Here is a 27,796-nt window from a genome sequence, read left to right as displayed (position 1 = left end):
CACTTGATCGTGATGTATGATCTTTTTAACGTATTGCTGGTATTTTGTTGAAGATTTTTGCATCTATGTGCATCAGGGAGATTAGCCTACAGTTTCCTTTCTTTGTAATGTCTTTCTCTGGTTTTGGAACCAGGATAATGCTGGCCTCTTAAAATGAGCTTCAGAGTCTTTCCTTCTCTTAAAATTTGTGGAATAGTTTGAGAAGGATCAGTGTTAATTCTTCTTTGAATGTTTGATAAAACATAACTTTGAAGCCATCTGGTCCAGGAGTTTTGTCTGCCTATGGCTAGTTTCCACTACAACGGCAGAGTTGAATAGCTGTGACAGCGCGCAAGGCACCCAGAGCCTTAAGTATTTACCACCTGAATCTTTACAGAAGTTCCCCAGCCCCTGGCCTGGGGAGTCTGTGCTGTCTACTTAGAGGGAGGACAGTTCTCAGGATTATTCTATAACTGGATAGTCTTAACTGTTTCCACTTACAACAGTTGAGAGGCTTAGCTATCACTCTGTGGCTACTGTGATATCATTTCATTCATGTATTTCATCCAAGAAATAAATTCAGCAAACACTTCTTGGAAGTGTTTGTGTTGTCTCTAGTAGAGTTAAAAAAATTTTCAGAAAAGTTGTTTTTATAGCTATAATTGGATCAAACAATGAATGCCAAGTCAATAAAAAACGAATCAATCTCTTTAAATAAAAAAGCTATATATTTATTACAAATCTAGAAGTACCAGAATGTCCCTAGTACAGAACAAATCAGCAATCCCGTTTTAATTTTCTGCCAAACATTTAAAACCTTGATTATTGACAAACTGGAACTGGCATCTATTTTTTTCATGCAGTTAACAGAATGGACATGAGCACACAGCTCAGAAATCAGTTATAAATATTAAACCGTATTTTACATTCATAGTAGAAATGGTTATAAAGTGCTGAAGTCATGTAAGTCTGCAGCAGTCACAAACTCAGTGTCCTTCTCGAGCAGCGACAGGTCTGCTACATCCACCTCGTTTTAGGTGTGTCTTTTTTTGATGGACACTTTGTCATTTCCTGTTCCACCTCCCCCCAAAGATTTACAGATTGTCCTATGTCTATGGCTGATAAAATTCTGTACAAAATATAGCAGGTGGTGCTGAACGATGCCACTTCAATTTCAGTGCAGAGAAATGTTCAAGCTTTGTGTACCTGTAACCAAACTAGGCTTGTTATATTGTTTCCCCCTGAGTTGTCATAAATTAACAGTGAAGGTGAATGAGGACGGAGCAGCGAGCATGGACCGTCGCCTGTAGAGTAAGATTCGGTACGTAGGAGCCAGTAACCCACCCGTTATCCTCACATTTACCTTCTTTACAGCAAATGGCTAAAGTGAGAGATACTATACATGTAGTGTAACTGCAGACAACAACACAAAATAACAATGATCGGTTCCCCTGAAAACTCTGGCAAATTAAGAGCAGTCAGAGTTTATATAAGACGGAAATTGCCACTTGTAACTCGTGATGGTCAAGTTACTGTCCCTGCCGCCCCGTGTGAAACACCGAAATGCTTCAGCAGTCAGATGTTTTTCTTTTTAAATCAGAAATGCTTCACTCATTCAATGAAATAGAATTCTGATCCAAAGAACATCCTCAAGTATTCTTAGGTGATGAAACCTTATTTTAAAAGGCTAAGGCTATTTGCTATTCGTTATTTTCCCCCTTCAAATAGCACATGTTGTCCTCAGTCACATTGAAGAATCATTACCATTTGGCCTCCTGGAGTAACTTTACAAGAGAAGTTAGTATTCGTATTCTTTGAGGCATTGAAAGGATTGCCAAGGGAGGTGAAAGTGATGCTGATGTCCCAGGTGATATTTCTTGTGATTACTTTAATCATCCTAGAATAACTTAATAATAAATAGTGGTTTAAATTAAAGATACTACAATCACATATTTCTGAATAATTAAGAGCATTTTGAATGCTATTCTGTATATTCTGTGTGAAATACTTCTGATAATGACTGGCCATAAAAAGACGTGGGAATCTTCACATTCATGATTTTCAAGTTCGTGTGTGTGTGTGTGTTTACATATATATGTGTGTGTGTGTATATATATATATATACACACATATATATATACTATATATATACACACACACACAAATTTCCATTTATTAGCCAAATGTTTGGTCTTAAAGTGTACATTTCCATTGAATATTTGGGAAATTAAGAGGTTATACGTTTTTAATATAAAACCTCAGTATTTTTCAAAGAGTTTTAACCATTTGTTCATATTTCTGAAAATGAGAAATTGTAGAAGTGATTTAAGATTTTTTTTTTGAACGGCCAATTGCATTTCAATGACCCGGGCTAGATATCGTTTTACAGGATAGCAGGTGATATATGTGAGAGCGCTTACAACCACTTTGCCAATTTGTGTCACTATTTTAAAACTGGAATGTGGACCACGGTGCTTCTGCGTGTCTCTGGGTCGCTCCGGAATACAGCCAGGTTTCTGTATGGAAGAGTATTTGGTTGTTTCTGTTTTGGCTTAAAGAACAAGCAAACAGGAAAGCACAGAGAAAAGGATGTTGGTGGTAGTGTTCATGTCCCCATTCCCTTCCAAGTGTCGTTTTGAAAGCAGGTGGAATGGTTAGCTCCTCTACACCACGGTGTCCCCCCAACTAGCCTTGGGTGGTTGATGTTGTACGAAAGCCTGTCTGTCATTCTGGCTCCGTTTTCATAGGAACTTTATGCTCGTGCTTCCCAAGGTCCATTTCAAGGAAGTCTTCAGGGATGTCTTGCAAAGCTCTCCCCCGGTAGCTCTCTGCCTTCCCGTTGCCCGCGTGGTGGCGCCGGCACAGTCCCTTCCCGCACGGCCTCACCAGCGCCAGGCACCCCGCGGCCACCGCCATCCCAGCTGCGCAGGAGTAGAAGGCTCTGCTGTACACCTTGCTGTGGTCCACCAGCAGCCCTGGGGAGAGCAGGCACACCGTCAGCATCGGCCGCAAACCCCTCTCCCCCAGCCCCCACACTCAGACGCTTCTCTCCTGGCCTGCTTTGTTTTATCTTGTTTATCTAAAGAAAAAGTGTCGAAGGCAGGAATCTTTTTTATTTTTATTTATTTATTTATTTTTTTAAAACATATTTTATTGATTTTTTACAGAGAGGAAGGGAGAGGGATAGAGAGCTAGAAACATCGACCAGCCGCCTCCTGCACACCTCCCACTGGGGATGTGCCCGCAACCGAGGCACGTGCCCTTGCCCGGAATCGAACCCGGGACCCTTCAGTCCCCAGGCAGACGCTCTATCCACTGAGCCAAACCGGTTTGGCAGGAATCTTTTTTAGACTGGGGGGGTGGGGGGGAGGAGAGGGGGAGAAATAAAGCAGACAGCGTATACTTATTAGCAGCTGCGGTAATGGTGTCGCTAAAATGTCCTCATGGGCTGCCAGACTGCCGTGGCTCAGTGGTTGAGCATCGACCTGTGAACCAGGTGGTCACGGTTCGATTCCCGGTCAGGGCACATGCCTGGGTTGTGGGCTCAATCCCCAGTGTGGGGTATGCAGGAGGCAGCCAGTCAATCAATGATTCTCTCATCATTGATGTTTCTATCTCTCTCACCTGCTCCCTTCTCTGAAATCAATAAAAACATATTTTTTAAATGTCTTCATGGGCTAATCTGTCCTAAAACACGGGACTGTTGGATGCATGCTTCTTCGGAAAGGGAATATTCCTAAGAGAGGAAAGAGTTCCATTACTTTCACTTGGGCTCATGTCAGGTCTCTGTTCACAGGGGGTAAGATTTCCAGTCCCAACAACGTTAAGGTCCTATTTCAGGTCTAAGGTATGAAGCACACCCTGTTCTTCCCACAAGGAAGTGTGCGGTAGTGATCAGGGGAGTATTGGAGTGCTGCTCTGTGCTCAGCTCCCTGACACCCCTCCCAGGAAGGGAAGGTGGCTCACAGAAGTCCCTCAGTCCTGCTGTTCCACAGGTCAGAGGGTAACGAGCTCATAATCCATGGGCCCCTCCAGCATTTACACAGCATGATGGTCGGCAAGGCCTGGGCAGCTGGCGCTGCAGAGGGACTTGGTCACCGGTTTACCATTGGACCATCGGCTCACAATTGCTGGGGCTGGACCCCAACACACAATCTTTGTTTTGACCTTCCGTGTCCTGTTAAGTCCAGAGAGCTGCTCAGGTAATCTCTAATTCTGCCAGCTTGCTAAGTCTATGGACATATTAGAATCAGGAGACTTTTAATTTACACTCGAACAGGAAGCGAGCACAATTAACAAGGGAATAGTAAACATTGTAGATTATAGAATCCATAGGACAGGGCCCACTTTATGATATAACTAGAGGCCCGGTGCATGAAATTTGTGCACTGGGGTGGGGGGTTGTCCCTCAGCCTGGCCTGTGCCCTCTCGCAGTCTGGGAGCCCTTGTTGGATGTCCTCAGTTGGACATCCTTAGCACTGCCGTGGAGGCAGGAGAGGCTCCCGCCACGCCGCTGAGCTCGCCAGCCATGATCCTGGCTTCTGGTTGTGCGGTGCTCCCCCTGTGGGAGCACACTGACCATCAGGGGGAAGCTCCTGTACTGAGTGTCTTCCCCCTGGTGGTCAGTGTGTGTCATAGCGACCGGTCATTCTGCCGTTCTGTCAATTTGCATATTAGCCTTTTATTATATAGGATATATAGGATATGCTCTCCATTGAGAGCCTATGAAGCTATCTCCAGTCTTCCTTAGGAATATCCCTGCCCTAAACAGTGTGTCATGTTGAACTAGTATGATTCAAGTCCAGGAAGGCGAGAGAAGTTCCACCTGTCCAACTCTACCTTGAAAAAAAAAGGGGGAGGGGATAGCAGGCAAGGGTTTGGATTTGGCGTTGTATTGACATTACCTGCCAGGGGCGGCCCAGCGAGCGCCGCTATGCTCTGGATGAAGACATAGACGCCGGCGGCAGAAGACATCTTCTCAATTCCCACCACATCGTCCTCCGCGAGCAGTGGGATGTGGGTGCCTGCCACGGTTCCAAGCATAACACCAAATAATATGCTGCAGGACATTAAACCCCAGAATTCAGTAGCAAACGTAAAGGCAAACAGAGACACAGTCAACAAGATGACGAAGATGAGCTCAATGTAGATCTTCCGGATGGGCTGGCTGTTGAGGATGAAACCAGCTCCAATCCTCCCGAACACTTCGGCGATGGCCATTGTGGATAGCAGAAGAGCAGCACGGTCCTCGGCGATGTCCAGGCTGATGCCCAAGGGAATGATGTACAGGGAAGGGGCGAAGAACCCCAAGGTCGCAAAGAGACCAAACAACGTGTAGCAGATGAAACTCTTCTCCTTCAAGACGGAGAAGTCCAACAGGGGGCCTTTCTCATCTCTATGTGTGGAGCTGGGCTTCTCCGGGATCCGCTGCTCCACATCGGCCTTTGGCTCCAGCTCCACGGCCGTGTGACCAGGCACGTTTTTAGGTGAGGTAGTTAGTTCTACTCCTGAGTCAATGGAGTCTATCGAGGTGCGTGTTTTCTCATTTTCAAGCATATATTGTACTTCTTTTGGATTTTCCTGTCCAGTTGTTTTCGGTGACCCTGGTCCCCTGATAAGGATCGGCCTCAGCAGCGCCCCGCAGAAGATGATGTTTAACTGCAGCAGGCCCACGAGGAGGAGGCTGTACCTCCAGCCGATGTTCTCCTTCAGAGCCGTGAACGCTTGGGTGGACGGGAGGGAAGAGAAATAGAAGGTCAGGCCAGGCATGGACTCAAGACCCAGGAGACAGTACTGAGCAGAAGTAGGGATTTCGAGTTTGCTAAATTATTTATTTTGGAATGGATGTTTCAAGCCTTGCTACTGAATATGTGCCCCATATCTTCCTATTTGTGTAAATTTGGACTAGGATTGAAATGTTTGAATTCCTGCCCAGCTGGTGTGGCTCAGTGGTTGAGCGTCGAACCAGGAGGTCACTGGTTCGATCCCCAGTTAGGGCACATGCCTGGGTTGTGGGCTCGACCCCCTTGTGGGTGTGCAGAGGCAGCTGATCAATGATTCTCTCTCATCACTGATGTTTCTCTCTCTCCCTTCCTCTCTGAAATCAATATATATATATATATATATATATATATATATATATATATATATATATATACATATATATATATTTGAATTCCTAACATGAGGGTTAGGGAGCATAGACCCCAAAAATGTGCTGAAGGAGAGAAGAAAACACCCTTTCATTAGGCATAGAGTTACAGACATCCGGTGGCCAACTGTGGGTAAGTTAGAGTGGCAAGTATAGCTGAGTGGCTTCCCCTCATTAATACCCAGATGTGGTGGTCCACCTACCTGGTGCAAAAGCAAACATAGCAAAACATTCTCCTGTAGAAGCAGCTGCGGTGACGATCGAACGTCTTTTGTCAAAGTACTGAGATAGAATGGTGAGAGCTGGGAGGAAACTGAAGCAGTAGCCCAAACCTGTGCGAATCAAAAAGAACTATGAGAGCCACACACTGACCGACATCGGAGAGACGCATCCCACGGCCTGGGCGGTTTGTGTTTATTTGTTAAATCCTAAGTTCTGGGAGCCCAGTAATGCATTCTGGAAAAGGTGTCGTAGCAAAGGATTAGAGGTCCGGAGACGCTGCGACTGTAATTTTGGGATGCTTAGAGTATGAAAACTGTTTTCTGTTTGTTTGCTTTTCTGCTTTTTTGCATTTTTTTCCAAATGTATACAATTCACAGTGGACATAACTTGTATTGAATATAGTTTTTATATGTAAGACTTCTATTTGAAAATAATGGAGCTTTGAAATGTACAGAAATATCTAAAAATTTTAAAAGTGTGCAAAACTAGCTATGTATGGATACATAAATAATATAATATATATGTCATATCTATATATCTACATAATATATGTCTATAGAATATATATATGTCAGAAATGTATGGACTCCTTTTAAAGTGAAAAAGGTTTTCTCAGGCTCCTAAGCACAAGCCTCCCCCTATGGCTCAGGATCCTCAGATCCTGATTTGGGAAGTACTGCATAAAGAAATTAAAATCTTACTTCGTGAAAATGATGTCTTTGGGTGGCAAACTATAGGGGTTGGTAATAGTAGGTTTACAGTTGTGAGTACGCAAAATAGAGCTTATTCTTGTATTATTATTTACTAGAGGCCCGGTGCACGAAATTCATGCACTTACGGGGGAGGAGGGGCCCTCAGCCTGGCCTGCACCCTCTTGGAGTCCAGGAGCCCTCAGGGGATGTCTGACTGATGGCTTAGGCCTCTCTTTCCCAGACTGCCTGCTGCTGCTGCCAGCCAGGGTGGGGCCACCCCCTGGTCAAACTCCCAGTTGAGGGGACAATTTGTATATTAGGCTTTTATTATATAGGATTTTTAATCCTTACCTGAGGATATCTTTCCTTTAATTTTAAAAAAATATATATTTTATTGATTTTTTTACAGAGAGGAAGGGAGAGGGATAGAGAGTTAGAAACATTGATGAGAGAGAAACATCGATCAGCTGCCTCCTGCACACTCCCTACTGGGTATGTGCCCGCAACCAAGGTACATGCCCTTAATGGTAATCAAACCTGGGACCCTTGAGTCTGCAGGCCAATGCTCTATCCACTTAGCCAAACCGGTTAGGGCTTTCCTTTGATTTTTTTAGTGAGAGTATGCCGGGAGCCGGTCCATCCTTGCTGTTTCAAGGGACCTGGCATATATGGCATACTGTTCTTAATATGTTTGCTCACCTTCTTGGCACTATGTGTTTTAACCAAGGTCACCTCTCTGAGAAAAGTTGTTTCCCCAGGTAGGGATTTTCCCCTGAAGTTAGGGAGGGAATAAAATCCCTTAACTAAGTGCCAGGCGGGTAATTAATCACTTTAACTACAAACAGTCATGATTAAGCTACATAATCTTTACTCCCTAGAATGGAGATAAGAAACGCCCTAAACTTTGGAATAGAGATTGATAGGATTGAATCAACTGGTATAAATACAGATGTAATAAGACAACAGGAGACAGAACTTAGAAGACAGAACCTAGACGACAGAACCTAGACACAGAACCTACACAGAACCTAGAGACAGAAGAACTTCGCTGGAGAGAACATGGCAAAAGATCCTGGACAGAACCTAGTGAGAGAACCTGGCAAAAGATCCTGGACAGAAACTGGCCACAGAACCTAGAGACAGAACCTAGCGAGAGAACATGGCCGAAGAACCTAGAGACAGAACCTGGCTAGAGAACCTGACTAGAACCTGGTGACTGAACCTGGCTGGAGAACCTGGACAGAACCTAGCGAGGGAACATGGATACAGAACCTGGCTGGAGAACCTAGCAAGAGAACATGGACACAGAACCTGGCTGGAGATCCTAACCAGAACTTTGCTGGAGATCCTGACCAGAACTTGGCTAGAGATCCTGGCTAGGCTGCTGATCAACTGAACGCTGTCTCTGTGTCATTCCTTCTTCGCTGATTCCGTCCACACCTTTGGGGACTCCTGGACCTGCTGGGATTGGACCCCAGCAAGAGTAGAAGAAAGAGGGAAAGACAGAGAGAAACATCAATGTGAGAGAAACACATCGATTGGTTGCCTCCTGCATGAGCCCTGACCAGGGCCCCGGCTGGGGTGGAGCCTGCAACCAAGATATGTGCCCTTGACCAGAATCGAACCCGGGACCCTTTGGTCCGCAGGCCGACGCTCTATCCACTGAACCAAACCGGCTAGGGCTGGGACACTTTCATTTTAAAGAGAAAGGGACAGAGGAAAAGAAATAACCCTTTGGGTTTGAGTCCCTGCTTCCCTCCCTTGTCCTTCAAACTAAATGTCTGGAAAACTTTTGAGCCCAGAGAAGCACTTACCGGAGATGATGCCAATGGCGATGTACATGTGGTACACCTCCTGGGAAAAGGAGGCCACCACCATCCCGGTGCTGACAAGCAGGCCTCCCGCCATCACCACCAGGCGGTGTCCGAAACGATTGCTCAGGACAGTGGAGAGGGGAGCTGCGTGGAAAGAGCCTAACGTGACCATGTGACTCCCAGAATTGCGTTTGCTTTAACACAATTCCTGCTGTGAAGTCTCGGACATGGAAAGACAGTGCACACCATACAACACAGAAGCATCGGCTTTAATAAGGTTCCTTCTCATAAGTCTTGAACAGGGAGCAGTGATGTACACTACATATGTTTTGCAGTGGTTACATAAACCGATTCAGGAATTACAGTGGACCCTCGAAACACATGGGTTTGAACTGGGCAGGTCCACTTATATTTGGATTTTAAAAAATAAATATAGTTGGTCCTCTATCCCAGGTTTTGCATCTGCAGATGCAAGTAACCGCAGATGGATAACAGTATTTTCAGTCTGCGGTTGGGAGTCCACGCATGTGGAGGGCTGACTGTACGCATCGATCTACCCCATTTTATGTCAGGGACTTGAGCATCCGTGGATTTGGGTATCTGTGGGTGTCCTGGAATCAATTCCCCAAAAATACCAGGGATGACTGTTAAGTTTTGGGGAGTCAAAACATATACATTTGACTATTGAGGGGTCAGTGCTCTTAACCCCTGTATTCAGTGGTCAACTGTATTTTAGTATTTGGTTAAACTGGACAATATATTCTTTGAGCTCCTTAAAGAGAAAGCCAGAGTGCCCTGCCAGCGTGGCTTGGTTGGAGCGTTGTCCCGCGCACCTAAAGGTTTCGGGTTTGATTCCTGGTCAGGGCACATACCCAGGTTTCCGGTTCAATCCCCAGTCGGGGTGTGTATGGGAGGCAACCGGTCGATGTTTCCCTCTCACATCAATGTTTCTCTCTCTCTCTCCCTTCCTCTCACTCTTAAATCAATAAAAACATATCCTCGTGAGGATTTAAAACACACACACACACACACACACACTTTGTTTAAAAAGAGAGCGAGAAAGCCAGAGTAATAGTATAAAACTCTTTTCTATATTTTTAAGTGAAAGATTTTGAGTTACCTTGAGTGCCTATAAAATTAGATATGCATTAGGTTTATGTTATTCTGTAATAAAAATGGGCTTTCCTATCATTGCTTGAATGACTTCATTTTCTATACTCACTACTTTGGACTTTTTAAAATATATTTTTATTGATTTCAGAGAGAGGGAGTGAGAGGGCGAGAGAGAAAAACATCAGTGATGAGAGAGAATCATTGGTCACCTGCCTCCTGCATGCCCCCCACTAGGAATGAAGCCCACAACCTGGGCATGTGCCCTGACCGGGAATCGAACCATGACCTCCTGGTTCATAGATCAACGCTCAGTCACTGAGACTCGCCGGCTGGGCTGGACTTTTTTTTTTTTTTTTTAAAGTTCCATTTAGGCCCTAACCGGTTTGGCTCAGTGGATAGAGCATCGGCCTGCAGACTCAAGGGTCCCAGGTTCGACTCTGGTCAAGGGCATGTACCTTGGTTGTGGGCACATTCCCAGAGGGGAGTGTGCAGGAGGCAGCTGATCGATGTTTTTCTCTCATTGATGTTTCTAACTCTCTATCCCTCTCCCTTCCTCTCTGTAAAAAATCAATAAAATATATATATATAAATAAAAGTTCCATTTAGGGTCAAATTCCAATTTACTTCCATTTGATTCTTAGGAAAGTTATATGAAAGTATTGTGGGCTATCAGTTATGCACGCCAAACGGAGGATAGTGATGGGATAAATAATTCCAAGTGGCTGATGAATATCATTTACAAAGCTTCTATCTTTCTTCTTCATGTAGCCACATCTTCACGTTTCCAACCTAAGCATGTCTTTGTGAGACCAGGGCCAATAGGCCAAGTACTTCTTTTTAAAAAAAATATTTTTTTTGCTCAGTCAGCATGGCTCCGTGGTTGAGCATCGACCTATGAACCAGGAGGCCACGGTCCGATTCCCGGTCAGGGCACATGCCCGGGTTGCGGGCTCGATCCCCAGTTGGGGGCGTGCAGGAGGCAGCCGATCCATGATGCTCTCTCATCATGGATGTTTCTCTCTCTCTCTTTCCCTCTCCCCTCCTCTCTGAAATCAATAAAAATAAATAAATTTAAATATATATATATATATATTTTATTTTGAGAGAGAGAGAGGAGGGAGAGGGAAAGAGAGAGAAACATTGATGTGAGAGCAGAACATCGATCGGTTACCTTCTGCACACCCCCTTCTGGGAATCGAGCCTGTAACCCGGGCATGTATCCTGAGTAGGAATCAAACCAACAAACTTTATGTGCACGGGATGGCACCCAGCCAATTGAGCCACACTGGCCAAATACTTTTTTTTTTTTTAAATCCTCACCTGAGGATATTTTTTCCATTGATTTTCACAGAGATTGGAAAGGAGGGGTGAGTTGGGGAGAGAAAGAGAGAGAAACATTGCTGTTGCCTCCCGCACATGCACCAAACAGGGCTGGGGATCGAACCTGCAATCCAAGTGGCTCTTGATATATGCTCTTGATAGGGAATCGAACCCAAGACCCTTTGGTGTACGGGCCAATGCTCTAATCACTGAGCAACACTGCTAGGGTCCAAGTACTTTTGATCTGCTGCTTTTTAAAAACAATTGCATCACCATAGCTGGTTTGGTCCCGGGTTTGATTCTAATCAAGGGCATGTACCTCAGTTGTAGGCTCCTCCCCAGCTCAGGTCCTGGTTGGGAAATACCAATCAATGTATTTCTCTCACATAGATGTTTCTCCCTGTCTTTCCCTCTTTCTTCCACTCTCACTAAAAAAAATCAATGGAAAAAATATCCTTGGGTGAGGATTAACAAACAAAAAATAAAAATAAAATAACATAAAATAAAATAAAATAAAGCACAGGGTTCCGGATTGTGGGCTCGATCTGCCAGTAGGGGGCGTGCAAGAGGAAGCCTATCAATGATTATCTCTCATCATTGATGTTTCTATCTCCCTCTCCCTTCCTCTCTGAAATCAATAAAAAATATAAAAAACAAACAAAAACAATTGCATCCCTCGTAGAACTGGAGGTTACTGCTGTCCTCAAAGTAATCGACAGCATCCTAAGAATCTGCTTACAATAGGTGTCCAACACATGTGTGTTAAATTGAAGTCAGACAAGGTTGACAAGTAAGCCTTTTTTCCCCTCCTCCAGCTCCTCTTTCTCTGGCCATCCTCAACTTCCTGAAAACTGCATTACTTCAGGCTAGAAAGTGCCAAGAGGTCATGGAGAAGATGCATCACAACCATAATGTGTACCATTCTGTAGTTAGGCAAGTTAAAATTAATAGTGTTGAAGGTGAAAGATGTACTCACCTGTAAATGTTAAGAAAAACACACATATTGATATTATCCATGAGATCCTGCTATTAGATTCCTCAAAACTGTCCATTAAGTCATTAAAGAAGACGCCAAATGACTTGATGACACCGTAGGTAAAGACTTCAACGAAGAAGAAAGACACAGCTACTGCCCAGCCCCACCCTCCGTCAGGCACTTGAGTATAAACATTGGCTCCGGAACAAAGCTGTGATTTCTTCTCGGTCATTCTTAATCTGAAATAAAAAGTTTAAAAAAGTCAGAACCATAATAGCACGAGGGCTGATGATTCGAATGCTCTTCAGCAAACATAACAGATAAGAACTATTTATCACATTTCTTAGGTTGGTGAATATTTAAATCATGTGCAGTTAGGACAAAGTCTTTGGATAATAAAAGATCTAATGGACCCCCCAAAGAATTTAGAGGTAAGATTTCCAAGCTGTGGCAATTAAATGGGAAAACAAACTAACATAAAGCATCAGGGAAAATATTTACCAGTAGAGGCCGTGTGAGGGACAGAGAATGGCCAACAGACCAAGCACCAGTGGTGACCTTGAACTTGAAGACAAGTTAGGTAAAGGAAGAGTGAAGTGAGCAAGGGGAATGATCAGAAATGAAACCTAGATTGATTGAGGATTGAAAATGGCGGCAGGGTAAGTGAATGCTGCACAGACATTCTCTCAGACACAAACTGGAACTACAACTGAAATACAGAAAAACTTCCTGAATAATTAACAGAAGACTCACAGGAGAACCCTGATACCCGAGGACCAAAAGTGGAGACCGCATAGAGACTGGTCCGAGGTGCGAAAGGGCTGGGTGGGCGTCCACAGACAGCAACTGAAGGTCTGGAGAGATATCTCAGCTGTGGGGGATTGCCACTGAGAACTCTGGGATCTAATCCCCAAGCTGCCTCCCCCCCCCCCCCCCCCCCCCCCCAGCAGAGAGCACCAGCACTGAGAAGGGTACCCACATAACATCTGGCTGTGAAAAGCAGCAGTGTTGCTGTCTGCCAGGGAGTGATGCCTAGAAATGCAGGCACCCTCTTAAAGGGCCAATGCACAAACTCCTTGTGCTCTGGCAGAGGGAGGGCAGAGTGGATTGGAGCTGTGTGAGCAGAAGCCAGTATTGGGGACTTGCAGGTTAGAGCTCAGAAGGCAGACATCTCCAGTCTCCTATGCTGAGTCAGTCCCTCACTCTGGAGAAAATCTTTCCTACACAGACATTTGCCTTTGCCTTGCGGGGGAGGGGGGGGGGAAGACAATTGACCCACCCTATTGGAAAACTTGCGGGGGACAGGGGTGGAGGGGGAAGACAATTGACCCACCCTATTGGAAAACACCCTGCCCTGAGGCCACTTCAGAGACTAAAAATAACAATTAGCCTCCAGGCAGAAGCAACTTCCCCACCCTGTTGAAAAAAAAAAAACACAACTCACCACCCCTGAGGATGATTGTCTGGGGCCATTCAAGTCAGAACCCTATCAGTCTGTAGGCAGAGGTGGTCTCTGGAGACTTTGAGTCTTTGCCTGATCTAATGAGTCAGAAATAGTGTTTGACACTCCTGCACTAGAGATTGAAAGGCATAGAGGATCAACCTAATTCATAGTCACAAACCCAAACAGACAGCCAAAATGAGGAGACAAAGAAACAACCCGAAAATGAAAGAATAAGAATATTATCCAGATGGAGATAAATGAAACAGAGTTCAGAGTAATGATGGTAAAGATGCTCAGCAGCATGAAAAAAGATATAGTAACTATGAAAAAAGAACAGTCTGAGATAAAGAATGACATAACACAAAGAACACATTGGAAAGAATACATAGCAGACTAGGGGAAGCTGAGGATTGAATCAGTGAATTAGAAGACAGGGTTGAAAAAAATCAATCAGAGAACCAAAAAGAAAAACCAATTAAAAAACAGGAGGACAGCTAAGGGAGATGTGGGACAAAGTGAAATGTAACAATATTAGAATAGCAGGTGTTCCAGAAGAGGCAGAAAGGGAGAAAGAGCTAGAGAATGTGTTTGAAGAAATAATGGCAGAAAACTTCCCTAACCTGGTAAAGCAGTAGTTCTCAACCTTCCTAATGCTGCGACCTTTTAATACAGTTCCTCATGTTGTGGTGTCCCCCAACCATAAAATTATTTTCGTTGCTACTTCATAACTGTAATTTTGCTACTGTTATGAATCATCATGTAAATATCTGATATGCAGGATGTATTTTCATTGTTACAAATTGAACATAATTAAAGCATAGTGATTAATCACAAAAACAATATGTAATTATATATTCAATATGTGTTTTCCGATGGTCTTAGGCAACCCCTGTGAAAGGGTCATTCGACCCCCAAAGGGGTCGCGACCCACAGGTTGAGAACCACTGTGGTAAAGGAAAAAGTCACATAAGTTCAGGAGGCACAGAGAACCCTGAGCAAGAAGAACCCAAACAGACCCACACCCAGACTCATCATAATTAAAATGCCAAAAATTAAATGCCAAATCTTAAAGGCAGCAAGAGAAAAGCAAACTGTTACCTACAAAGGAACTCCCATAAGGCTCACACCAGATTTCTCATCAGAAACTCTACAGGCCAGAAGGCAATAGCATCAAGTACTCAAGGTAGTGGAAGCAAGGATGGAAGACCAAGATTACTATATCCAGCAAGGCTGTCATTCAAAATAGACAGTCCAATAAAGAGCTTCCCAGACAAAAAAAGGCTAAAGGAGTACATCACCACCAATCCAGCATAACAAGAAATGCTAAAGGGACTGCCATAAAGAAAAGAAGAAACAGAAAGAGAAACCTAGGCATGCAGAATTAAAGTGGCAATAAATAAGTACCTATCGCTCAGCCGGCGTGGCTCAGTGGTTGAGCACCGACCTATGAACCAGGAGGTCACAGGTTGGATTCCCAGTCAGGGTACATGCCCGGGTTACGGGCTCAATCCCCAGTAGGGGGCGAGCAGGAGGCAGCCAATCCATGGTTCTCTCTTATCATGGATATTTCTCTCCCTCTCTCTCTCACTTCTTCTCTGAAATCAATAAAAATATATTTAAAAAAAAATAAGTACCTATCAATAATAACCCTAAATGTAAATGGATTAAATGCTCCAATCAAAAGGCCTAGGGTAGCTGAATGGATACAAAAACATGACCCAATTATATGCTGTTTACAAGAGACCCACCTCAGAACAAAAGACACAGAGTGAAGGGATGGAAAAAATTTTTCCATGCAAATGGAAAAAAAAAGCTGGAGTAGCAATACTCATATCTGACAAAATAGACTTTAAAAGACAACAAAGGTCACTACATAATACTAAAGGGGATTGACCAACAAGAGGATATAACCCTGGATATAAGGGCACCTAAATATATAAAAAAAACTTCTAGAGGACTTTAAGGGAGAGATCGACAACAATACAGTCATACTAGGGAACTTTAACACCCCTACTGAGGTGGCAAGAACATAGTGATCAGAATAGTAAAAAAAAGAGAGAAAGAAATGAAACCTAGAAAAAAGCAGGCTAAGGGGCAAACATGGACAACACATCTGCCACCTTCCTTCCACGGATGACGTGCCAGAGACACCCTATGCGTCTGTGCTTGACGCCTCTGACCAGATTACCAGCCACCTCTCCTGGATCCCATTTCCCACTCAGTCAGCAACTTCATGATTATGATCGGTTTCCCACGTGGATGTAACTATAAATCCAAATGCGGAAATTGTCTCCTGGGAGTTTGGCATGAGTTAGTTATCAAAGTTGCTCAGCACTTGGCACATTAGCAACTGAATTTCCATGCACACCACAAATGCTACTCTAGAATATAGTGACTAGCCCAGCTGGTGTGGCTCGGTGGTTGAGCGTCGCCCCACGAACCAAGAGGTCACTGTTGGATTCTCGGTCAGGGCACATGCCCAGGTTGCAGACTCAATCCTCGGTAGGGGGCGTGCAGGAGGCAGCTGATCAATGATTCTCTCTCATCATCGATGTTTCTCTCTCTCTATCCCTGTCCCTAAAAATCAATGAAAACATAGACTATAGTGATCAAAGAAGACATTGTCAACTTGTATGACCTGGGCAGCCAGTTAACTTAACCCTACGTTACCCTGACCTTGCAGCTTTCCATTCAAACGGCAATGAACGTCAGACCTTACCTTAACACCGCTAAGTAGGGGAAGCACTGTAGTTAACACTGGAGGGGGAAGTTGAAGTCCTCTGCACCGGGCTGTTGCACACAAACACTGGTTTTCAGGCTCTGCAACTGCTAACTTTGAAACAGTGATGCATGGTTTGCGCCCAACTAAAAATTCGTATCTATAATAATGAGTTCATGGTTTTAAGTTCTTCCTGCTAACCCACCTTGAGTTGAAGAAGTCTCTACAATTATACAGTGAATTTTTAGGGTGTGTGTACCCTTTCCGTAGCTGCTGTATTAAGTACTAAGGCAAGTTTTATTGATAAATGAAGAGGAATTGAAAAATAACAGGACGCAACCTCCTCTATCCAGTAGACTTGCCAATTTCTGGTGCCAGAATCTCATATTCTGAGTTTATTCTATAAATGTTAAAAAGCAGCAAATCTGACCCAAGCTCATGATTCACCCTATTGGCATCACTATCCCACAGTGGCCTACGACGGCTCGGATGCCCACTCTTTGCCCGATGGCTGTTAAGTATTTGGTTGCATAAGCAGGCGTAAGCAGCTTTAAGAAGCTTTAAGCTCCGGGCAGCAAAGGCCTTTGCGTTTCCACGGGTGTTAATGTGTCGTTCCTGAGAGCAGCTGGGAAGGCGGGAAGGGCAGTTAAACAGCTCGAGGTGCAGGCTGGAGCTACAGAGCAGTTGTCATTCCCATTTCCCATCCTGGAAAGCAACTGATTTCTGATGGGAACCCTGACCTGAGCCCTCCAGCAAATGAGGTTTTCACAATGGCCCTCCTCCCCCGTGAGATGTTTCAATCCACTCCCAAGATGAGGCCACTGGCGCAGGAAAGAACCTCCCCGCCACCCCTCACCCCACAGTGTTCACTCTAGAATAGTGTTGGTCCCTAGGGAGGGGGCAGGCGGCCGTCTACAGCACAGGTCCTCAGCCCTCACCCCTTGCACTTCACCCCGCTCCCAGGCCACCACTCCTTTACTGGTCTCTTACTGGTTCCTCGTGTCTGGTAAGGTTGAGCTTTCTGAAATGCTGCATTGGTTTGACTTCATTTTTACGTGGCTTTCCTCGTTCTGAGCCATCAAATCCACCTTTAGCCTGCCTTTCCGTGTCCTTCAGGATCGAACCCCGACCTATCTTTGAAGCCTTATTTTTGTTCTAAAACTTGGCCCGCCTGCCATGACCCAAATGGACTCCTCCTTGCCCTCCAGGCTCTAACCACCCGGCCTGTGGCCACACCCTCTCCCCAGGCTGCATGCCCTCTACAGCTGGCACCTTTAAGGTCCGGTGCCATCAAAATCCATCTTCCCTGATGCTCCCTCTGACTGACTCAACCTAAGGGGCTTTCTCCACGTGACAGGCATCACTGAATACTTTAATGAGTCTATCATATTTGATGAATTTAATGTTAAGCTCATAAAAAACAAACTCTGGGTTCTGTATCTTTTCATATGTCCCGCCCTCCCGCATTCCCAAGTACCTTGCACATACATTTGTTTTTCAAAAAAGTGCCTACTAGTGCCAGGCCCAAGGCTAGGCCTGGGGAATACTGTAGTGAAAAGACAGATGGTCTCTGCTTCGAGACTTACGTATTTGTTGATAACGATAAGGAACCTGCAGATTAAAATGCATGTTTACCGCCACCCAGCAGCGTACTTCCAGAGGTCAGCACACTGGGACGGGCAGAACTGCCCAAGGCCATATTGCTGTAGTCACTCTAACCTAGGAGGGTGCACGTAAGATCTTAGAGTCTTAACAGAGGGCTCAGGACCGACCTGAATATAAACATATTGGGGTAAAAAAACACACATATTGGAATAAAGTTGATGAGGGCCCGAAGAGGCAAACTGACTCTCTCTTTGGCCTAAAATGACTGCAGGATGAAGACAGATCCTTTTAAGCGACGCGGACTACACTGCACTTTCTGTACAAGGATAGGCTGACCCACCTCGGAAGGCTCTGCACCAGGCCAGCGTTTCAGTCCGGCGGTGGGCGCACCCCTCTCTTTGCCTGTCGCGACCAGTGGTTTGCATGTGCACCATCGGTGGGATTAGGATCAACCTGTAGCCCCAGGGTGGAGTTGGAATTACAGAACGTGACGGCCGAAAGGGAGTGTGGACCTCATCTTGTCCATCTCCTCCTTGCATAAGGCAGGTCATTTTGCAAAACGGGGAAACTGAGCCCCAGGGAGGTGAAGGGACTTGACCCAAATGGTCCAGAGTCAGATCTCCCGCCTCCCGGGCCCTGTGGGATCAGCGCCTGGGACAGCATTTTAAAGGCCAGGGAGGGGGTTGTTTTATAGACATTGTAAGGAAACTTGTATTTTCTTAAAAATAAAAAAAGCTCCCCTGACTTCCGTGGGTAGAGAGAGGTCTGTGGCCCGATTCACCAGGTCACTGTGGGACGCTGCAGTCACTCCACCTCCACCTCTGGGCCTGAGCGCCTCATCTGCCAGGCCTTTAGTCAGAGGTCTCTGGAGCATCTTTAAGGCTCACTGAGTTCGATCCCTCCGGCCCAAGCGGGGGGCCCACGGACACCGGGGAGCGGGGAAGAAGGGGCACCTGTGGGTGGACCTGGGTGAGATCTGGTCAGCGGGTTAGAAGGCAGCCTTTTGGTCGCTGTGCTTTCTGAGCCCCTTCAGGGTGTTCGATTCCTTTGTTTTTCGAAGCTTTGCTTTAATCTGTGCTACTCTCCTGAAGCTACATGCAAATGTGACTTTCACCTGCAGTCCTAGGTTTTTGGAGGACAGGAACCTTCTTGTTATCACAGGGATACCATAAAGGAAAGCTGCCCCCCGCCCTAACCACCCCCCCTGAACTCAGCCCTACTTTCTGGTCTATGACTTCCTCATTCTAAAGCATGCTATGTTTGCCCAATTTAGCTTTGAAGATAAGACCACAGTATAGATAGTAATGGAAGAATAACATATATTTTGTACAGGGTAGTCGGCAGCTCTTTCCAGACCAAGTGCCTGGCAGCATGCTTGGCACATAAGTGCTCAATAAAAGTTTACTCAACAAACTGTGAGTGTTGGGGTGCTCCTGAGCCATGCACTGCTCCGTCCTTAGGAAACCACACCATCGAGTGAGGAAGAAGAATAAATGCTTTCCCGGACCTGTCTGCTCTCCTTGCGCCATTCATTCAGCAAACTCAGCCTCGACAGAGCAAGGAGCTAAGGCCCGACTTTTGAATTCACTTACTTAGAAGCCTCTACAGAGTCTTCCAGAATAGGGAAACATCTGTCCGTTTCTGTTTTATGTGACGTTATCTGATGAGAAGGGATGTGAGTTTACTGTGTGGGGATCTAACTGGTAAGGCAAGTTGAGTGACTGTGGTTTTGGGTGAATCGCTTTGCTCCCGGATGGCCAGTATCACCCACAGGTCAAGTGCAGATAAACTAGATCTCGATGATCTCAGACCTCCCCCTGCCCTGAACACCTATCATTCTATGGTAGCCTTGGGCCCTGACTTGCTCTAAGCTACCCTTTGATTTTTTTCCAACCCACGCAAAGCTGCTGGGCTTGTCCTTCTTGAGGACATTGTTTGCCAAGTTGTATCACTTGGTCTCTAATTTCCATGATCTCTGAAAGCAGGGGTTAGACATGGCAGTCTGAGGGTCTCTTCAACCGTAACACTATGATTCCGCGCACACACGGGTGCCTGGCTACCGTCTTGTCTCCACCCTAATGCTCTTCTAAAGGAAGGATAACAAAATACGCTGGGCAGTTTGGAGCATCTCCTACGACCGTTGGGTTGTCTTAACCTTAAATAAATGAGTCCTCTGCCAAGACTTGTTCAGCTGCTAAGCCTGCGAATTTCACTGTGATTTGATTTGTTGAGAAAAGACTCGACCTGGGGCACGAAGAATGCAAAATATCGGGTTATTATAGACCATCAGGGTGTTAATCCAGGGTCAGCTCAGAGTCAAGTTCTAAATGCAAGCTGTGGCTGGAAATGGTGGTGGCAGCTGGGATAAGCAAAGCCTGGGCAGTGCATCGCCAACCTCCATTCTTCTTAAAGGTGTGGCCTGGGTAACAGCTTTGGACAAGCTGTTTCCGACCCCAGTTGTCAAAATCATTCTGTATTTAGGTAAAGTTCATTCTCTATTTAAAAACCAAAAAAACCAAAACCCAAACCTAACCTGTAGGGCTGCCTCAGCAGCGCTGAATCACCGGATACGACCAATTCGCCCGCTTTACAAGATGATGATGTTGAAACCCAAGCCCCTAATTTAAGTGTCCTCCTCAGGAGTTCCACTGGGGAGACGTCCTTTCTGGGAAACCACAGAGGAAAGTCGGCTTGGTGGTTCTCATTAAGAGCGAGGGAGCGCTCCCTGGCTGCACTGTTTATTTCCACACTGTAACTCTCCACCTTGCCTCCCCTCGCCTTCGTCATGCGAAGAGGCATTTCTGTGTCCGCCAGGCTGGATGTACTTACTGTTGCCCCCCCCCCCCCCAAATGCCACAGCACGGTGCCTGGGACATGGGGAGATGCACCGCTTGGAGATTTCAGCGTAAGCACTTGGTATTTTTTTTGCCAACAAATCGCTCATTTTATTATGGTTTCCAAAACAGTAAGATTCCCGAGCAATGTCCTTCCTCCAGGACAGGAGCTGTCTCTTTCGAGAAAGGGCCGGCGCGGAGCGGAGCGCCAGCAGTGCAATCACAACCAGCTTCCTGGCTGACAAGTTGCAGTCGCTCCCTTCCGCAGTTGGCTCTGGGGGACCTTTTGCTAACGCTCCCGTGTTCGGTGACATTCTAGCTGCCGCCTCACAAACTTCCATCGCCTGACTTTGGGGGTTGGTGGGAGTTTCGTGTTGGTTTTGTTTGTTTGCGTGCGTGTGTGTGTGTTTTGTTTTTTTTTTAATTTAAAAGAAGAAGAAGAAAACGAGAAGGAAATAACCCATTTCCTCTGTAAAATCAGCCTCCCTCGCTACAGAACTGCTCAGCCTCAGGGGCGCTTTCCTGTGGTTGGCAGGCAGCTCAGGGAACCTGGGAAGTTGAGCGGCGCGGGCTGGCCGTGAGGACTGTGCTCTGCAGGGAAATGCCTGCCTCCCCCCTCCCCCCCAGGGGGTCACGCTGGCGCCCCGGTAGTGAGCTTGGGGTGGGAGAGACATGGAACCCCACTTTCCCTCGCGCCGCCTCAGCGGCCGCCCTGCATGCGTGCGCGAGCCTAGGGAAGGTACCTCTGACATATGGCACTCGGGGCGCACAGGCAGCTTCATGCGGAAAATCCATGCAGAGGCTGAGCCCGGCGCCCCAATTGCCCCGCGGTCTGGGGAGCCCCTAAAGCGGGGCTGGGCGCACTCAGTGTCGGCCAAGCTTGCCTTTAGCTATTTTCCGGAGCCAACTGTATCAGGCTGAGATCGTCCAACTCTCAGCTGCCCACACTGGCGAGAGCGTTGCATCCCCGTGGCCCTGAGCATTCCTAAGTGTCAGAATAATTTTCGCAATCACCTCTCCTAAATGTTTAGATGTTAAGCGCTCTCCTCCGCCTCCCACCACCCACCCGGCAAAAAAAAAAAGCTCCTAACACATTAAAATAAAAATCCACCCCCATAATCAAAGTTTGAAACATGTAAAATAATAAAACCAACTCACCAAGTTAGAAGGGCAGAGAATAAACCCCAAAGGCTCCCACTAAGGCGCAGGCTTGGCCTCCCCTCCTTATAAGCCGCTGGGTAACATGAGAAAGGTTTAACTCCTTAGGGCGTGGGCCTATCGCAAGTTGGTTCAGAGGAGCGTCCCCAGGACCCGCCCGCAGCGCCCCGCCCCTGCCCCCACATACTGCCGCGCCTGGGGCACCCCGACTGCACCCTCTCCCCACCCCCCCACCCGCCAGCGCCCGGGTGGTGCGTGCTGCTGCCCAAGCCCTGTCCCCGCGTCTCTGCCTCTCTCTGATCCTATACCGGCTGCAGCCGGTCTCCGCCGGCCTCGGGGGCGCGCCGCCGCCGACCATGTGCTGCGAGCGCCGCGGAGGAGGGGGCCTGCTGGAGCGCGCGCGCCGGCCCACGTGTACCCGGCCCGCACCGGGCGCGCGCCCGCCCTCAGCCAAGCTGGGGGTCACGGAAGGTAACGGCGTGGCCGTCCCGGGCGGGCCCGCTCCCGCCAGCACCGCCGGGGTCCTGGGCGCGCCGCCCAAACCGGGCGCGGCTTTGCGCGCCTGGCCCCACCGGCCCCCGGCGCCGTGCCGCACTGCTAGCGGGGAACGCGGACTTGTTTGGGGGCGCCTGCACCCTTTCTGCTAGCACTCCCTGGCCGTGGTCCTTCTCGCAGCCCCTCTGCGCGCCCAATCCGGCCCGCGTCCTGAGGATTTGGGGGGTGTGGGATGAGGGGCGCTGGGCATGGTCCCAGGCGGCGCTTGCGGGCAGAACAGGTTCTTTCCAGTTTGAGTGTGAGCTGCGCGCGCGCGCGCACCACCACGGTCCCCAAGTTCCTCCTCCAGGGCCAACTTCCCCCAATTTCGTCAACTCGTGCACCCCACAGTTCCCGTTCCGGGAGGGAGGGAAGGAGTGCCGCAGTGGCCTCAGGGAGCTGGCGTCCCGGCTGCTAAGGGTGACCTGGTTTCCCCCTTTTCTGCAGCAGCAGCATCCGCGCGGAGCGGAGGGAGGCGAGCAGCCGGGCTGAGTCCGCATCCCCGGCCGGGGGCGCACGCGGACCGTCCTCCCGGGCGTGAGCCACACAGGTGCACGGCTGTCTGGCCCGCGGGGCGCCTGGTGTAGCCTTAGGGACTAACACCAGCCCCTCATCCGGAAGTTCCCGACCCCAAGAGCCCCGTGAACTCAGCAGATATGCACGGGAAACCTCGGTTAAGAACAGACCTGGGAACAAAGCAGTGTCAGATCCCGGGCGTTTCGGAGCCCGCGGGGACACCTCGGATCCCCAGGCCCCATCTGGCATCTGCCCCGAGGCAAAGGCTTTATTCTCCGCGTTCCCCTGCCTACCTGGGACGGGCTGCTCTCTTCCTTGGGGTTCGGATAATGTGGTTCTGATGTCAAACTCGAGAGACCCTTGTCTGCGAATGCGTGCACGTTGGGTCGCCACCAGGAGGAATGGGCGATGTGAATTTTTATTAAAACCGCTCTTTGCTCGCTGCCTGATTCTCCTCATGATTTGGGGGTAGTGTGTACTGGGTTAAATGCCTTTCTGTGCTGTTACTGAGCTCCGCCGTGGGCTAGGGGTAGGGGGCAGGTGTGCTGGCGAAGAGGGCTGCGTTAGGGCCAGTACTCCACAGCCAGAGGCCACCCACCAGCTCTGCAGCCTTGTGGGAGTAACCAAACTTTTTAGATCTGTCAAATGGGGACAATGGCGACAGCTCCCAGAATTGAAAGGTTTAATTTTTGATGCCTGTCAAGTTCAGATCAAAGTGACTGGTATATGGCTAGCCCTCAGCACCCATTAGTTCTTACTGATTTATTATTTATGGCTTACCAAGTCCAATAACTGACTCCTCACCCCCGCCACAAGCGATCCTTTTTCGAGCTGTTTTGTGAAGAGTCCACACATGGCGATATGTGGAGCCTGATTGTAATCACTAAAATGAAAACCCTTAGTGTGCTAACACGACTGTAAGTGTAATCTTTGATATTTAGGGTGTTGCAGAGCATTGGACCTGTCACTGTACTCAGTATGGAATCGTCGTCTTGAATATGGAATATGACACAGCATCCAGTAAGTCTGAGTCTTGCTTAGACTTAAGGGCCTAGTGGTGCAGCCCAGCAGTGACAACTGAGTGAGTCAAGCAAGGCATGAGAGGTCTTGGTACTTCAGCTTCTGGATGTTAAAAGTTAGCCGTAGCTGGGCCCTAGCCAGTTTGGCTCAGTGGATAGAGCGTTAGCCTACTGACTGAAGGGTTCTGGGTTTGATTCTGGTCAAGGGCATGTGCCTGGTTTGCAGCCTCGATCGCCAGCCCTGGTCGGGGCCTCCTGCAGGTGGCATCCGGTGATCCTCTCTCTGTGTCTCTTCCTCCCTTCCACTCTCTCTAAAAATCAATGAAAAAATATCCTCGGGTGAAGATGAACAACAACAACAAAAAGTTAGAGGGAAGATGGCGCCAGAGGTGAATGAATAATTGGGACACTCACTTCTGAGTATTTGACCAAGTGCGACAACTGGCTGTTGGGACAGAGCTGTAATAATATAACAGTAATACTAATAATGCATTCTCACGATTACCTTTATTAATATTATAATTAATCTTTACAGATTTGCATAGTTCCCAACATTTTATTAAGTGCCTTACATGTGACCCATTTTAACCCCATTATCAGACTAAGGCAGTTGACACTCGTCCCCATTTTCTTTTTAAATATAATTTTATTGATTTCAGAGAGGGAGAGAGAGATAGAAACATCAATGATGAGAGAGAATCATTGATCGGCTGCCTTCTGTATCCCCCACACTGGGCATTGAGCCCACAACCTGGGTATGTGCCCTTGGCTGGAATTGAACCGGGGTCCCTTCAGTCCGTGGCCCAACGCCCTATCCCAGGGGTGGGCAAACTTTTTGACTCGAGGGCCACAATGGGTTCTTAAACTGGACCGGAGGGCCGGAACAAAAGCATGGATGGAGTGTTTGTGTGAACTAATATAAATTCAAAGTAAACATCATTACATAAAAGGGTATGGTCTTTTTTTTTTTTTAGTTTTATTCATTTCAAACGGGCTGGATCCAGCCCGCGGGCCATAGTTTGCCCACAGCTGCTCTATCCACTGAGCCAAACCAGCTAGGGCTCGTCCCCATTTTCTTGAGGAGAACTGCTGAAGCGCAGAGCACTGGAGGGATTTGCCCAGGGTTTCTCAACACTTACAGGTACACACTGGCCCAGGTAGAGCTCATCTGGAGATGACAGGTGCCGCCTGTGTTTGGATCACAGCGAGTTGGCTGAAAAACCCAGCCTTGCCAGCCACAAACCAGTGGCTCGTGCCCGCCTGGTTAGAGGCTGGCTGCCTTCCCCTTGTTCCCTCAGTCCTAGTGAGTCCAAGCGTGGAAACCCCTGCTTATGTCACTCCTCCAGGGAAAGCACCACGTTGCCATGGTGAACACCTCCCCAAACAAAACCACCTCTGTTTAGTTCTAAATCTGAACAAAAGAACCTTTCGAGTCTGGAGTGGGGAACCAGAAAAATCACGAAATTAAGGAAGGGGTCCATCTCCCCTCTTAGCGTCTTCGGTGGTGTTTGTGGCAGCCAAGTGGCAGCAGAGCCCCGCGGCCCTTCACTCCCAGGGAGCAGGGCTGTAAGGATGCCCTTAGAAAGCCCCTCCGCATCTTCTCTGGAGATCAGTGGGCTGAGAGCCATCCGCACTGCTCTTTTCTAGTCGTCTTCTTTCGGGTCATTTGCATGAAAACAGGTTCCATTGTGCAAAGTTGGCCTGCCTGTTCTCTGTCAACAACATTTGTAGAACTTCTAGTCTTCGAGTTGGGTTGCCAAGCAGATATGACCCTGGTTTGCAAATAAGCTCCCTGCATTTACCAGCCCGTGAGAACTTGAGCGTGGGGGTAAGTAGATGGAAAGGGATCTCGCTCGCTGTTCAGAGCTGGGAGCAAGCCTGCTTTTGCGGGCCGCGTTTTCAGAGCAGCCAGGGAAGAGGGGGAGCGTTTGAGGGGACCTTTTGCAGGAGTCCTTGACTGCCCAGAACATCATCTGTTTCCTAAACCTGGTTGTCTGAGAATCTGAGAACCCGCTGGGGCTCGGGCCTGCTGCTCCCACCGTGGCCTTCCCCTGCTTCCCCAGAGCCAGGAATGCACTCCGGTGACCTGTCCCTCCCGTAAAGGTCTCTGGGGGAATACTGAAATAGTATGTCAGGGAAACTTCCTTCAAGTCAATATGTACCACCCCTCCCCCTACTCCATCTTGTTAAAGATGCATTTCCAGTAAGATTAACTTATGCTTAATAATTGTCCAGGTTTATATGTGTTAGTATAAATTATTACAGTCACAATTGATACGAACTCAATTCAGAAGGGATTTTTAAAAATACATGAGTAAAGTGTAAAATATTAAATTTCAATTTATACACACTATTTCAGAGAAATGGAATAAGGTAATTAAGTACTTTTGAACATAAAAGTGCATGGTGTTGAGACAGAATGGATATATAGTTTCGAAAAAAGAAAAATGATATAAAATTTTCGAACTAATGGGAAATGGTCTCCTGTAATTTCTAAACGAATGACGGTGGTTTCCAAATTCCTCTGGTGTTGATACATGTAAAAGAGTAGTTTAAGAATTTTACTATAAAAATAATATTTACAAATACAATCGAAACGATATCTTTTGCAGTTATTTAAAGTTAGGATGAAACGTTGAAGGCAACTTAAAACTGTGTGAGGGTGGTGTGGACTGAATGAGCCTGCCCCCATCTCCAAATTGCTAAGGGGAAGCCCCAGCCCCCAGTCCGATAGTATTTGTAAACGAGGCCTTTGGGAGGAATGAGCGTTGGATGAGGTCATGAGGGTGGGGCCCTCATGCTTAGATTAGTGCCCTTGTTAGAAGAGGAAGAGAGAAATACCATTCTCTCTCTGAGAACACACACTGAGAAGTCATGTGAGGACACAGCAAGAAGGCAGCCTTCTGCGAGCCAGGAAAAGAGCTCTCACCAGAACCTAGCTATACTGGCACCCTGGCCTCACACTTCCGGCCTCAGAACTGTGAAGAAATCACTCTCTGTTGTTTAAGCCATCCAGCCTGCGTTACTTCGTTGTGGTGGCCCGAGCTGACCAATACAGAGGGCACTTACTGTGTTTCCAACTCCTTTTAGAGGATACGTAAGCAAGAACACGTTGCAGGTCAACGAATATAGTCCATGTTCATATGAGGACAAGAAAGATCTGCTCCCTGCCTTCGTGGATAAGGTCTTCCCAGGGAGATAAAACAAGCCGAAGAGTCACCGAAGTGGACGGTGCGAGGCCAGGTAGGGGGCTATGTCATCTGTGTTGTGAGATGCACATGAGGACAGGCCCTGGAACCTGACCTTGAATCCAAGTTCTGCCCTCACTAGCCATTCATCTCAGCTCATCCATGACAGGGAGAGAGCACCTGCTGCAGGGGGTGGGGGCCTGGGGAGGTGGGGCTCAACCCTGAGTGGCTGGTGAACTGAGTTAACGTGTGTAAGGGGGTTAGCAGCTTAGCATTGTGCTTGGATCAGACGAGGCTCTGGAACGCTCAGCGGGGAGGTTGAGGACGATGGAGATCAGTGACGCCTAGAAAGGCAGGAAAGACCGTGCAAGGACTGGCCAGGGAGGGGTGAACCACGAGGGAGGCAGGCAGGGGATCAGAGAGGGTGTGCTGGATTTGGGGCCGGAGGGGAGGTGTCGATCTGACTTCTGTTACACCCGGTTACCATTCGGCCCAGTGTTGCTGTATCCCTG

The 27,796-nt window shown here is 47.4% G+C and overlaps 2 protein-coding genes across 2 annotated transcripts in view; one reads left to right on the top strand and one right to left on the bottom strand.

The window, feature by feature from the left end:
• Positions 1 to 688: 688 nt before the first annotated feature.
• On the bottom strand, positions 689 to 22,184 carry SLC16A6 (solute carrier family 16 member 6). Its single transcript, XM_036339843.1, has 6 exons — positions 22,028 to 22,184; positions 12,268 to 12,506; positions 8,859 to 9,002; positions 6,334 to 6,462; positions 4,884 to 5,702; positions 689 to 2,954 (listed from the first exon to the last, which is right to left on the bottom strand). The coding sequence occupies exons 2-6, from the start codon at positions 12,497 to 12,499 to the stop codon at positions 2,704 to 2,706; spliced, it is 1,575 nt and encodes a 524-aa protein (XP_036195736.1). The 5' UTR covers positions 12,500 to 12,506; positions 22,028 to 22,184; the 3' UTR covers positions 689 to 2,703.
• Positions 22,185 to 22,256: 72 nt separating this feature from the next.
• The window catches only part of ARSG (arylsulfatase G), a 68,150-nt gene continuing 62,610 nt past the window's right edge, over positions 22,257 to 27,796 (top strand). The window contains exon 1 of the mRNA XM_036339867.1: positions 22,257 to 22,498. The gene's annotated coding sequence lies outside the window, so the exon portion shown is untranslated. The remainder of the gene's footprint in view (positions 22,499 to 27,796) is intronic.

Source organism: Myotis myotis, unplaced genomic scaffold (genome assembly GCF_014108235.1).
Source record: "Myotis myotis isolate mMyoMyo1 unplaced genomic scaffold, mMyoMyo1.p scaffold_m19_p_17, whole genome shotgun sequence".
In the NCBI taxonomy this organism is placed as follows: Eukaryota; Metazoa; Chordata; class Mammalia; order Chiroptera; family Vespertilionidae; genus Myotis; species Myotis myotis.
Note: the sequence above shows the minus strand (reverse complement) of the source record. Positions and strands in the feature narration are given on the sequence as shown.